At 38.9% G+C, this 13,960-nt stretch overlaps 1 protein-coding gene across 1 annotated transcript in view; it reads left to right on the forward strand.

Annotated features, from left to right (window-relative positions):
• LOC138319797 (usherin-like) overlaps positions 1 to 13,960 on the forward strand; it is a 96,057-nt gene that overhangs the window by 38,167 nt on the left and 43,930 nt on the right. The window contains exons 14-21 of the mRNA XM_069262930.1: positions 3,143 to 3,342; positions 3,662 to 3,904; positions 4,180 to 4,324; positions 7,412 to 7,639; positions 7,838 to 7,969; positions 8,308 to 8,439; positions 10,855 to 10,973; positions 12,114 to 12,720. Coding sequence (XP_069119031.1) covers positions 3,143 to 3,342; positions 3,662 to 3,904; positions 4,180 to 4,324; positions 7,412 to 7,639; positions 7,838 to 7,969; positions 8,308 to 8,439; positions 10,855 to 10,973; positions 12,114 to 12,720 — 1,806 coding nt within the window. The remainder of the gene's footprint in view (positions 1 to 3,142; positions 3,343 to 3,661; positions 3,905 to 4,179; positions 4,325 to 7,411; positions 7,640 to 7,837; positions 7,970 to 8,307; positions 8,440 to 10,854; positions 10,974 to 12,113; positions 12,721 to 13,960) is intronic.

Here is a 13,960-nt window from a genome sequence, read left to right on the forward strand (position 1 = left end):
GAATCTACCATATAGTTAATGGTAAGGCTAAGCTATGAATCTACCATATAGGTTAATGGTAAGGCTTTGAATCTACCATATAGGTTAATGGTAAGGCTTTGAATCTACCATATAGGTTAATGGTAAGACTATGAATCTACCATATAGGTTAATGGTAAGGCTTTGAATCTACCATATAGGTTAATGGTAAGGCTTTGAATCTACCATATAGGTTAATGGTAAGGCTTTGAATCTACCATATAAGTTAATGGTAAGGCTTTGAATCTACCATATAGGTTAATGGTAAGGCTTTGAATCTATCATATAGGTTAATGGTAAGGCTTTGAATCTACCATATAGGTTAATGGTAAGGCTATGAATCTACCATATAGGTTAATGGTAAGGCTATCAATCTACCGTATAGGTTAATGGTAAGGCTATGAATCTACCATATAGGTTAATGGTAAGGCTTTGAATCTACCATATAGGTTAATGGTAAGGCTTTGAATCTACCATATAGGTTAATGGTAAGGCTATGAATCTACCATATAGGTTAATGGTAAGGCTATGAATCTACCATATAGGTTAATGGTAAGGCTATCAATCTACCGTATAGATTAATGGTAAGGCTATCAATCTACCATATAGGTTAATGGTAAGGCTTTGAATCTACCATATAGGTTACTGGTAAGGCTATGAATCTACCATATAGGTAAATGGTAAGGCTTTGAATCTACCATATAGGTTAATGGTAAGGCTATCAATCTACCATATAGGTTAATGGTAAGGCTATGAATCTACCATATAGGTTAATGGTAAGGCTATCAATCTACCGTATAGGTTAATGGTAAGGCTATGAATCTACCATATAGGTTAATGGTAAGGCTATGAATCTACCATATAGGTTAATGGTAAGGCTATGAATCTACCATATAGGTTAATGGTAAGGCTTTGAATCTACCATATAGGTTAATGGTAAGGCTATCAATCTACCATATAGGTTAATGGTAAGGCTTTGAATCTACCATATAGGTTAATGGTAAGGCTATCAATCTACCATATAGGTTAATGGTAAGGCTATGAATCTACCATATAGGTTAATGGTAAGGCTATGAATCTACCATATAGGTTAATGGTAAGGCTATCAATCTACCATATAGGTTAATGGTAAGGCTATGAATATACCATATAGGTTAATGGTAAGGCTATCAATCTACCATATAGGTTAATGGTAAGGCTTTGAATCTACCATATAGGTTAATGGTAAGGCTTTGAATCTACCATATAGGTTAATGGTAAGGCTATGAATCTACCATATAGGTTAATGGTAAGGCTATGAATCTACCATATAGGTTAATGGTAAGGCTTTGAATCTACCATATAGGTTAATGGTAAGGCTTTGAATCTACCATATAGGTTAATGGTAAGGCTATGAATCTACCATATAGGTTAATGGTAAGGCTATGAATCTACCATATAGGTTAATGGTAAGGCTATGAATCTACCATATAGATTAATGGTAAGGCTATGAATCTACCATATAGGTTAATGGTAAGGCTATCAATCTAACGTATAGGTTAATGGTAAGGCTATGAATCTACCATATAGGTTAATGGTAAGGCTATGAATCTACCATATAGGTTAATGGTAAGGCCATGAATCTACCATATAGGTTAATGGTAAGGCTATGAATCTACCATATATGTTAATGGTAAGGCTATGAATCTACCATATAGGTTAATGGTAAGACTATATTTACCATATAGATTAATGGTAAGGCTATCAATCTACCGTATAGGTTAATGGTAAGGCTTTGAATCTATCATATAGGTTAATGGTAAGGCTTTGAATCTACCATATAGGTTAATGGTAAGGCTTTGAATCTACCATATAGGTTAATGGTAAGGCTATGAATCTACCATATAGGTTAATGGTAAGGCTTTGAATCTACCATATAGGTTAATGGTAAGGCTTTGAATCTACCATATAGGTTAATGGTAAGGCTTTGAATCTACCATATAGGTTAATGGTAAGGCTTTGAATCTACCATATAGGTTAATGGTAAGGCTATGAATCTACCATATAGGTTAATGGTAAGGCTATGAATCTACCATATAGGTTAATGGTAAGGCTTTGAATCTACCATATAGGTTAATGGTAAGGCTTTGAATCTACCATATAGGTTAATGGTAAGGCTTTGAATCTACCATATAGGTTAATGGTAAGGCTTTGAATCTACCATATAAGTTAATGGTAAGGCTATGAATCTACCATATAGGTTAATGGTAAGGCTTTGAATCTACCATATAGGTTAATGGTAAGGCTTTGAATCTACCATATAGGTTAATGGTAAGGCTATGAATCTACCATATAGGTTAATGGTAAGGCTTTGAATCTACCATATAGGTTAATGGTAAGGCTTTGAATCTACCATATAGGTTAATGGTAAGGCTATGAATCTACCATATAGGTTAATGGTAAGGCTTTGAATCTACCATATAGGTTAATGGTAAGGCTTTGAATCTACCATATAGGTTAATGGTAAGGCTATGAATCTACCATATAGGTTAATGGTAAGGCTTTGAATCTACCATATAAGTTAATGGTAAGGCTATGAATCTACCATATAGGTTAATGGTAAGGCTTTGAATCTACCATATAGGTTAATGGTAAGGCTATGAATCTACCATATAGATTAATGGTAAGGCTTTGAATCTACCATATAGGTTAATGGTAAGGCTATGAATCTACCATATAGGTTAATGATAAGGCTGTGAATCTACCATATAAGTTAATGGTAAGGCTATGAATCTACCATATAGGTTAATGGTAAGGCTATGAATCTACCATATAGATTAATGGTAAGGCTATCAATCTACCGTATAGGTTAATGGTAAGGCTATGAATCTACCATATAGGTTAATGATAAGGCTGTGAATCTACCATATAGGTTAATGGTAAGGCTATGAATCTACCATATAGGTTAATGGTAAGGCTATGAATCTACTGTATAGGTTAATGGTAAGGCTATGAATCTACCATATAGGTTAATGGTAAGGCTTTGAATCTACCATATAGGTTAATGGTAAGGCTATGAATCTACCATATAGGTTAATGGTAAGGCTTTGAATCTACCTGTAAAGTTTACTTTTATATAATCCAGGTGTAATCATATTCTATGAGTTATGGATCCGCGGCTATGCTGTTAATGGGACACGTGACCCCCAGGAGACCAGGATCTTCCACCCTAGTGGGCAGTACAATCCACGTCCTACCCTCTCCCCACAGGAAAACATCCTCCCTCCTCCTGATACATCTTACCTCGTCACCGGACTCAACCCATTCTCCCTCTATGAATTTCAGGTGAGCTTATTTAGAAATAGAGCTAGCCATTTTCTTGTCTGGTATGGAAGTGCAGATGTTAATCAGTGAGTGCACATGTCACCTTATTGGTTCTAGTAGGTTGGAATTTCCCTTTAGTTCAGCCAGTGTCGACCTTGTTAGCAGGCGGACACATATTAGAGTCCCTGCTTTGGTGGGGTTGTTTTTACTACTCTCTCCTATATAGAATTTACAGGCAGGGTTACAGTATTTTTATTGGAGAAATAGTTTGGAACAATGTGCTTTCCTGAGTGGTAATGAATTTGTGTTTTGACGTCTGCTTCTATATATATATATACAGGTGGTGGCTGAGAACAGTATCAGTAAAACAGAGAGTATGTGGGTATTAGCGAGGACAGGGGAGGCTACTCCCCTGTTTACCCCCGCCCCCACCGTCACCCCCATCAGTAGTACAGAGCTGCTGGTAAAGTGGACAGGCCCTACTATGGAGGAATCCCGCGGGACCATCAGCTCCTTTCTGCTATATTACCAGAAGAAAAATGACCTCATCCTGCTGCCGTTTGCTCCGCCATTCACATGGACTGTGAGTTACTATTATACAAATTAATACTAATGATATTTAAAATCTAAAGTTTCATTTAAAGGTCAAAAAGATCTTGAACCTTAAATTCTTATTATCTGTTTTAAATGCTCAGGAGAAATTATTGCACTGTTATGTATATTATCGTAAAACACTGAATTTTATTCAACATTCTTTTGATCTATGACAAGATTTTATCAAATAGAAAAGTGAAAAATATTTATTTCGGCTTATTTTGGAAATATTTCCGATTTTACATTAATTTAATGTGTATTTAGTTGCTGAGTAATACCAGTGGCGATACGATATCTCACCTTGTGGACCAGCTGAAAGCCTACACCAACTACACATTCATGGTCGGGGCCTGTAACAGTATGGGATGCATCAACAGTACCGATGGATATGGATTTACACTTCAAGACGGTAACTCTCTCCATATCATATATATACATGGTTGGGGCCTGTAACAGTATGGGGTATATCAACAGTACTGAGGGATATAGATTTACGCTTCAAGACGGTAACTCTCTCCATATCATATATATACATGGTTGGGGCCTGTAACAGTATGGGGTATATCAACAGTACTGAGGGATATAGATTTACGCTTCAAGATGGTAACTCTCTCTATATCATATATATACATGGTTGGGGCCTTTAACAGTATGGGGTATATCAACAGTACTGAGGGATATAGATTTACACTTCAAGACGGTAACTCTCTCCATATCATATATATACATGGTCGGGGTCTGTAATAGTATGGGGTGTATCAACAGTACTGAGGGATATGGATTTACACTTCAAGACGGTAACTCTCTCCATATCATATATATACATGGTTGGGGCCTGTAACAGTATGGGGTGTATCAACAGTACAGAGGGATATGGATTTACACTTCAAGACGGTAACTCTCTCCATATCATATATATACATGGTTGGGGCCTGTAATAGTATGGGGTGTATCAACAGTACTGAGGGATATGGATTTACACTTCAAGACGGTAACTCTCTCCATATCATATATATACATGGTCGGGGTCTGTAATAGTATGGGGTGTATCAACAGTACTGAGGGATATGGATTTACACTTCAAGACGGTAACTCTCTCCATATCATATATATACATGGTTGGGGCCTGTAACAGTATGGGGTGTATCAACAGTACTGAGGGATATGGATTAACGCTTCAAGACTCTCTCCATATCATATATATACATGGTTGGGGCCTGTAACAGTATGGGGTGCATCAACAGTACTGAGGGATATGGATTTACGCTTCAAGATGGTAACTCTCTCCATATCATATATATACATGGTTGGGGCCTGTAACAGTATGGGGTGTATCAACAGTACTGAGGGATATGGATTAACGCTGCAAGACTCTCTCCATATCATATATATACATGGTTGGGGCCTGTAACAGTATGGGGTGCATCAACAGTACTGAGGGATATGGATTTACGCTTCAAGATGGTAACTCTCTCCATATCATATATATACATGGTTGGGGCCTGTAACAGTATGGGATGCATCAACAGTACTGAGGGATATGGATTTACGCTTCAAGATGGTAACTCTCTCCATATCATATATATACATGGTTGGGGCCTGTAACAGTATGGGGTGCATCAACAGTACTGAGGGATATGGATTAACGCTTCAAGACGGTAACTTTCTCCATATTATATATAAAAACATGGTCGGGGCCTGTAACAGTATGGGATGTATCAACAGTACTTAGCGATATGGATTTACGCTTCAAGATGGTAACTCTCTCCATATCATATATATACATGGTTGGGGCCTGTAACAGTATGGGATGTATCAACAGTACTTAGGGATATGGATTTACACTTCAAGACGGTAACTCTCTCTATATCATATATATACATGGTTGGGGCCTGTAACAGTATGGGGTGCATCAACAGTACTGAGGGATATGGATTTACACTTCAAGACGGTAACTTTCTCCATATTATATACGTGCATGGTTGGGGCCTGTAACAGTATGGGGTGTATCAACAGTACTGAGGGATATGGATTAACGCTTCAAGACGGTATCTCTCTCCATATCATATATATACATGGTTGGGGCCTGTAATAGTATGGGGTGCATCAACAGTACTGAGGGATATGGATTTACGCTTCAAGACGGTAACTCTCTCCATATCATATATATACATGGTTGGGGCCTGTAACAGTATGGGGTGTATCAACAGTACTGAGGGATATGGATTAACGCTTCAAGATGGTAACTCTCTCCATATCATATATATACATGGTTGGGGCCTGTAACAGTATGGGGTGTATCAGCAGTACTGAGGGATATGGATTAACGCTTCAAGACGGTATCTCTCTCCATATTATATATATACATGGTTGGGGCCTGTAACAGTATGGGGTGTATCAACAGTACTTAGGGATATGGATTAACGCTTCAAGACGGTATCTCTCTCCATATCATATATATATACATGGTTGGGGCCTGTAATAGTATGGGGTGCATCAACAGTACTGAGGGATATGGATTAACGCTTCAAGACGGTATCTCTCTCCATATCATATATATACATGGTTGGGGCCTGTAATAGTATGGGGTGCATCAACAGTACTGAGGGATATGGATTTACGCTTCAAGATGGTAACTCTCTCTATGTCATATATATACATGGTTGGGGCCTGTAATAGTATGGGATGCATCAATAGTACTGAGGGATATGGATTTACGCTTCAAGATGGTAACTCTCTCCATATCATATATATACATGGTCGGGGCCTGTAATAGTATGGGGTGCATCAACAGTACTGAGGGATATGGATTTACGCTTCAAGATGGTATCTCTCTCCATATCATATATATACATGGTTGGGGCCTGTAACAGTATGGGGTGCATCAACAGTACTGAGGGATATGGATTTACGCTTCAAGACGGTATCTCTCTCCATATCATATATATACATGGTTGGGGCCTGTAACAGTATGGGGTGCATCAACAGTACTGAGGGATATGGATTTACGCTTCAAGAAGGGAAGTTTCTCCATATTATATATATACATGGTCGGGGCCTGTAACAGTATGGGATGCATCAATAGTACTGAGGGATATGGATTTACGCTTCAAGATGGTAACTCTCTCCATATCATATATATACATGGTCGGGGCCTGTAATAGTATGGGGTGCATCAACAGTACTGAGGGATATGGATTTACGCTTCAAGATGGTATCTCTCTCCATATCATATATATACATGGTTGGGGCCTGTAACAGTATGGGGTGCATCAACAGTACTGAGGGATATGGATTTACGCTTCAAGACAGTATCTCTCTCCATATCATATATATACATGGTTGGGGCCTGTAAAAGTATGGGGTGCATCAACAGTACTGAGGGATATGGATTTACGCTTCAAGAAGGGAAGTTTCTCCATATTATATATACATGGTGCGGGCCTGTAACATTATGTTTATAGTACTTCAAAATAGTAGTGTTTTAAATGCTCAGCTCCTAGAGGGATGACTAAGCCTGCTGTAGCCAGTCTCAACTCTACTGTGATACATGTCGGATGGACCTCGCCTCTCTACCCTAATGGACCCGAACCACAGTACTCTGTACAGAAGACCACACCGGCCCTTAGTTTCCCACCACAGGTGGTGGCAGGCACCAGATTTCCCGGGGGAGGCTACTACAAGTTCCCATCAGAAACCATCCCCTCCAACGTGGGTTTTACAGGTATGTAGCATTGTCCAAACTTAGATCCTCTGTAGAGTAATAAGGATATAGGTGTCTACCTAGTAACTAGAGGATTGATGGCTGTCAGATGCTGAAATAACAGTATCTGATCCAAATATCTCATATAACTTTGTTGTCAATAGTTAAGGATTGATAAACTTATTTTTGATGACTTATCTAGTCTTCTTTACCCCTCAGGGATCCAGCTGTGGTTCCGCACTAGACAGCGAGATGGTCTGCTGCTCTACGCAGCGTCAGCAGGTAAACAGGAGGAATTCCTCGCTCTACAGTTCCGAGCAGGCAGGCCATGGTTCTTGTTTGATCCTCAGGGTAAGTCCATATCTGTTATAAGTGGTAGTAGAGTTACCTCCAGGTTAACCTATTTAACTGTAATTATGTAAGATAATATCATATTTGTGTACGTTTTGTGAACCAGACGAGAAGTTTTGTGTTCTGGGTCAAAGCTTCTGAGATTCTTATGTGAATTTATTTTCACGCACTTCTGATTATATACAGTCAAATTTTTGTTATCTACTTTTTTCAAAATAAATTGAATTTGAATTGAACCTTGTTGAATTAAAGATGTATCTTATAGGTTGAATTGAACATTACTTTCAATCAAATATAGTGAATATATGATGACATCTATTTGGGGTGTTTCTGGCTAGGTTGTGTGTCGTACGTGGAGATAGATCCACAATCTGATAGTGACCGTACCTATAACGACAACATTTGGCATTTCCTGGAAGCTGTACGAGACGATGAATATGCTGATATCAGTATCGATAATCAGTTCAAAGGTTAGCTTGATGACATCATTGATTTGAGTGGTGTGGCTGATGATGTCATCAATTTGTGTGATGGTTTGCTGTGACATTTTAGATATTGCTTCTTGATTGCTTCTAGTTTCTAGATCTGCTTGTCTGCCTGACACTGGTGGAAAGAGTCTTTTTTGTTGTTTTTGCTGTTGTCTTGCTGTTAATGGTGACTCAGTTCTATTCTCTTTCCCACAAAAGAAATAAAATATAAAGAAAACAATTGTCCAAGATTTCAAAGTTCTGATTCTATTTCAAAACTCATAGTATATCTCATGTCCTTTCAATTAAAGGCTATGCTAGTCACATTTGCTTAACAGCAGCACAATATGCATGAGAGTTTGAATGAGAAGCACCAAACTGAAGCCTGCTCTGTTCCTCATTGTCGTGCATGAATATTGACAAATAGCTTAGAAGGCCTAGCCTGGGGTCAGGATTTCCACTACACAACTGGGTTTAGTTAAATGGCTTTCTTACTATATCAGATATATCTGTTTTACTGTTCCTTACTAAATCAAACAAAACAAACATGCTTGGATAGCCATAAGATAACAAATGGGTTCACTGTAGGCTCCAGTTTGGTTTAATTTCTAATTTGAGAATATAGAATCAAGTTTTAGATTCTGATCTTTGTTTCTTCCTATTCCAGATTGTCTGAGGAATATTTGTACCTTGATCCCAGGCTGAGCTAGATAGGCTTTGTGTCTAAATGTACTGTGACATGTAAGGCCTACCTGTCAGCTAATTTATCATGTGATAAACTAGGCTTTGGGTGCATTAATGTAACACAATACACTTGATGATGATATAAATTTTACTGTATAGCACTATACATCTTTTCACTGAAATCCTACTAAAAACCAGCAAAATATTCAGAAATTCATTAATATACCTAGAACAATTAATTGTCAAAAAAAATTATAGGAATCAGTGAATTCCGAAATTTAATCTCTATGAATATGACTCGTCTAGGACACACAAATATTGACCCCCAAAGTGCTTTACAGCAAATCCTATTTCGAGTAGCTGTGGGAATTAGGTGGACAAAAGAGAACATGGTTCAGAAACCAGATTTTGTTTCTATAAAGTAGGAGTTTTCTTTGTGTATTGTAGTTTACTGCTTACAGTTAATGCACTCAAAGTTTTTATCCACAGCTCCTAGAGCAGATACAGGGTTTTAATAATCAATCTAAGGTGCTGTACCAACCACCAGATACAGTCAAACCTCGCTAAGTCGGAGGAGGCTCCATGGGAAAACTTTGTCCCAGTATTCAGTGGACTTTAAGTTTGGGACTAACTACATGACTTCAAGTCTACCAGGTTTAGCTGTATATGTCTGATTTTTATTTTGTAATTTGTCCCTCATACCAGGATGTGCATCGTTCGTCACGCCCACAAATGATGAAGGGCTGCCGTACAATGACTTTACATGGCGCCATATAGTAGCCAAGCGTATTGACAGGATGGCCAACATTTCCATAGACGTGTATTGGTCAGGTTTGCAGTGGTCACTTTATATTTTCTCTGTTGTACCCTCACATCCTCTCAGCACCAGAAATATACTACTCACTCCTGATTCCACCTAACACACTATCTTATCTTCTCAAGAATCTTAATCTACTTAAATCTTCTCAAAGATCATTTCACTGCAGAATAATTATTAACAAATTAATATAAAAAAAGCTTCTTCAATTTTGTTGACAGGCCTCAGCTGTTTCCATTTTATCCCCAACAACCATCCTCCCCATTGTTCTTCACAAACTTTAATCTTCCCATTATTATTAATAACTAAGTTACTGATATTTTATGGTGAGTACAGCGTGAATACTTATTAGTATTGGTATAATTCTTGCCTCTTCAATTTCCTCTGCAATATATCTACAAGTGTGAACATCAGTGCATTACTAAAGATATAAATATACAGATGTTATCAAGGATTTAAATGCCATGTAATTTGAAAAGTGAAAAGTAATTTGAAATTTAAATGTCAATTAGAAAAAAGTTTACCAAGAAAATACTTTGCCTGATGATTTAATCCTTCTTCTAACATCATTACACAATGTCAGGACTATCACTACTGACTTGGGTTAGTTCCATTCTGTGTACTTCTACAACATCACTAATTTGGTTGTTATGGAAAAAATGATTTGAAGACATGCAGTTTCTATTTTCGTTTATTTGAAATATATCCTACATAAAACAATTGTATAATGCCTGAACATATGAAAGTATTTTTGAAAAATCTAAAGTTTAAAAAGGAAGGAAATGATAGCATGATTTTAGATGGAATATATCTATACCAAAAGATATGTAGGGAAGTGATGTCTGTACATATAAATGTTCTGATGATTTGGCTGTATTTTGGTGTCACGTTTCTAGTGATTGTAATCTGTTACCCAGGACGCAGAGAAAACCTGTGTGCCAGTGGTACCATCATTGGGCCTAGTTCTGGGCTGTACGTCGGAGGACTCCCAAACGACTATGTGATACGCCGACAGGATGATGATACTCGAGTACAGGTAAGTTCTGGACTGTACGTCAGAGGACTCCCAAACGACTATTCAAACTCGAGTACAGGTAAGTTCTGGGCTGTCGTCGAAGGACTCTCAAACACCTAATGAAACTCGAGTACAGGTAAGTTCTGGACTGTACATCAGAGGACTCCATAACGACTATTCAAACTCGAGTACAGGTAAGTTCTGGGCTGTCGTCGAAGGACTCCCAAACACCTAATGAAACTCGAGTACAGGTAAGTTCTGGACTGTACATCAGAGGACTCCCAAACGACTATTCAAACTCGAGTACAGGTAAGTTCTGGGTTGTCGTCAAAGGACTCCCAAACGACTATTGAAACTCGAGTACAGGTAAGTTCTGGACTGTACATCAGAGGACTCCCAAACGACTATTCAAACTCAAGTACAGGTAAGTTCTGGGCTGTCGTCAAAGGACTCCCAAACGACTATTCAAACTCGAGTACAGGTAAGTTCTGGGCTGTCGTCAAAGGACTCCCAAACGACTATTCAAACTCGAGTACAGGGAAGTTCTGGACTGTAAGTCAGAGGACTTCCAAACGACTATTCAAACTCGAGTACAGGTAAGTTCTGAGCTGTCGTCGAAGGACTCCCAAACGACTATTGACGGATCGCCAGCTGTCAATCAAACCGCACGTGACTTTGCATTTTGTATTGTATGTGCTACGATGTTTGCTCCGACATTGAATAGAAACACGTGCGTTTGTGAGCGCGAGGCGTGGCTATATTACACCTGGCGATCGGTCAATTGAAACTCAAGTACAGGTAGGCAAAGTTAAATCATCGATGACTGTGGATTTTTTTTGTGTTTTTTTTTTTTAATAATATTGCTTATTCGTTATTTTTGTCAATGAATGGATGCAAAATTAAAATAATCATAATTAATTCAATATAAATATTTTGAAATATTAAAAAAAAAATCCCCAAAAAATAGCGCTGGCATGACAATTGGATCCCTTCGCTTCTGAAAATCTGAAAATGGATATCTTATTAAAAACAAAACTATGTCACTCGCTCACTTCCAATTTTTTTCTTCAGTTCCCGAAAAACAACTGATTTATTTGGTGTGGCCTTAAGGAGGATTTCAGATTGAAACAATTAGAACCAATATTATCATTCTGTTTCCAGATAATCCGGCAGGGGTTCCAGGGATGTATCCGAGACATCCAGATCCTACACCAGGTGTATCCTGTTGAGGTGTGGAAGCCTTTGGACTGGAACACTGCCGAGACAAATGACCTGGCCTACTTCAACTGGCAAGGCTGTCCAATTAACCTTGACCGGGGGTATCATTTCCAAGGTCAAGGTTATCTGACCCTCCCCAACGATTACTGGACTCTGGGCGATAGACAGGAACTTCGATTTGCCTTCCGAACAGACATGCACACAGGGCTTCTGTTCTTTACGTATGGAGGCCCGGGGGTGTATGCTTTTGTTGCACTTATCCAGGGATCTCTGTACTTTGAATTCTCCAATAACGTAGCCACTGGAAGTGTGACTTTGAGACCGACTGGTACTAATTTCTGTGATGGGAGATGGTATGATACCTTGGCTTACAAGAACCACCAAGAAGCAACAATCACCGTATCAAATGGAGGGGGAACAGCAACTCAAGGAGATCCGACCTTCAAGTTGAAGGTCCAGCCCATATCTGATCTGTATGTTGGAGGAGTACCTGTCGATTCTGATGCATACAACTTTATCATACGTCACAAACTCTCAGCACCATTAGAGGGTAAGCTTACTTGTATGTCACAAGCTCTCAGCACCATTCGAGGCTAGGCTTTATCATATGTCACAAGCTCTCAGCACCATTGGAGGGTAAGCTTTATCATATGTCACAAACTATCGGCAACATTGGAGGTTAGGCTTTCTCATACGTCACAAACTCTCGACACCATTGGAGGGTAAGCTTTATCGTATGTCACAAACTCTCGGCACCATTGGAGGGTAAGCTTTATCGTATGTCACAAACTCTCAGCACCATTGGAGGCTAGGCTTTATCATACGTCACAAGCTCTCAGTACCATTGGAGGCTAGGCTTTATCGTACGTCAAAAACCCTCAGCACCATTGGAGGGTAAGCTTTATCATATGTCACAAACTCTCAGTACCATTGGAGGCTAGGCTTTATCATACTTCACAAACTATCAGCAACATTGGCGGGTAAGCTTTATCATATGTCACAAACCCTCAGCACCATTGGAGGCTAGGCTTTATCATACGTCACACGCTCTTAGCACCATTGGAGTTTAAGCTCTATCATGTCACAAGCTCTCGGCACCATTGGAGGGTAAGCTTTATCATATGTCACAAGCTCTCAGCACCATTGAAGGGTAAGCTTTATCATATGTCACAAGCTCTCAGCACCATTGGAGGCTAGGCTTTATCATACTTCACAAACTCTCAGTACCATTGGAAGGTAAGCTCTATCATATGTCACAAGCTCTCAGCACCATTGAAGGGTAAGCTTTATCATATGTCACAAGCTCTCAGTACCATTGGAGGGTAAGCTCTATCATACTTCACAAACTCTCAGTACCATTGAAGGGTAAGTTCAATCATATGTCACAAGCTCTCAGCACCATTGGAGTGTAAGCTTTATCATACATCACAAGCTCTCAGCACCATTGGAGGGTAAGCTCTATCATATGTCATAAGCTCTCAGCACCATTGAAGGGTAAGCTTTATCATATGTCACAAGCTCTCAGCACCATTTAAGGCTAGGCTTTATCATACGTCACAAACCCTCAGCACCATTGGAGGCTAGGCTTTATCATACTTTACAAACTCTCAGTACCATTGGAGGGTAAGCTCTATCATATGTCACAAGCTCTCAGCACCATTGAAGGGTAAGCTTTATCATATGTCACAAGCTCTCAGCACCATTTAAGGCTAGGCTTTATCATAGGTCACAAACCCTCAGCACCATTGGAGGCTAGGCTTTATCATACTTCACAAACTCTCAGTACCATT

Source organism: Argopecten irradians, chromosome 3 (assembly GCF_041381155.1).
Source record: "Argopecten irradians isolate NY chromosome 3, Ai_NY, whole genome shotgun sequence".
Lineage (NCBI taxonomy): Eukaryota > Metazoa > Mollusca > Bivalvia > Pectinida > Pectinidae > Argopecten > Argopecten irradians.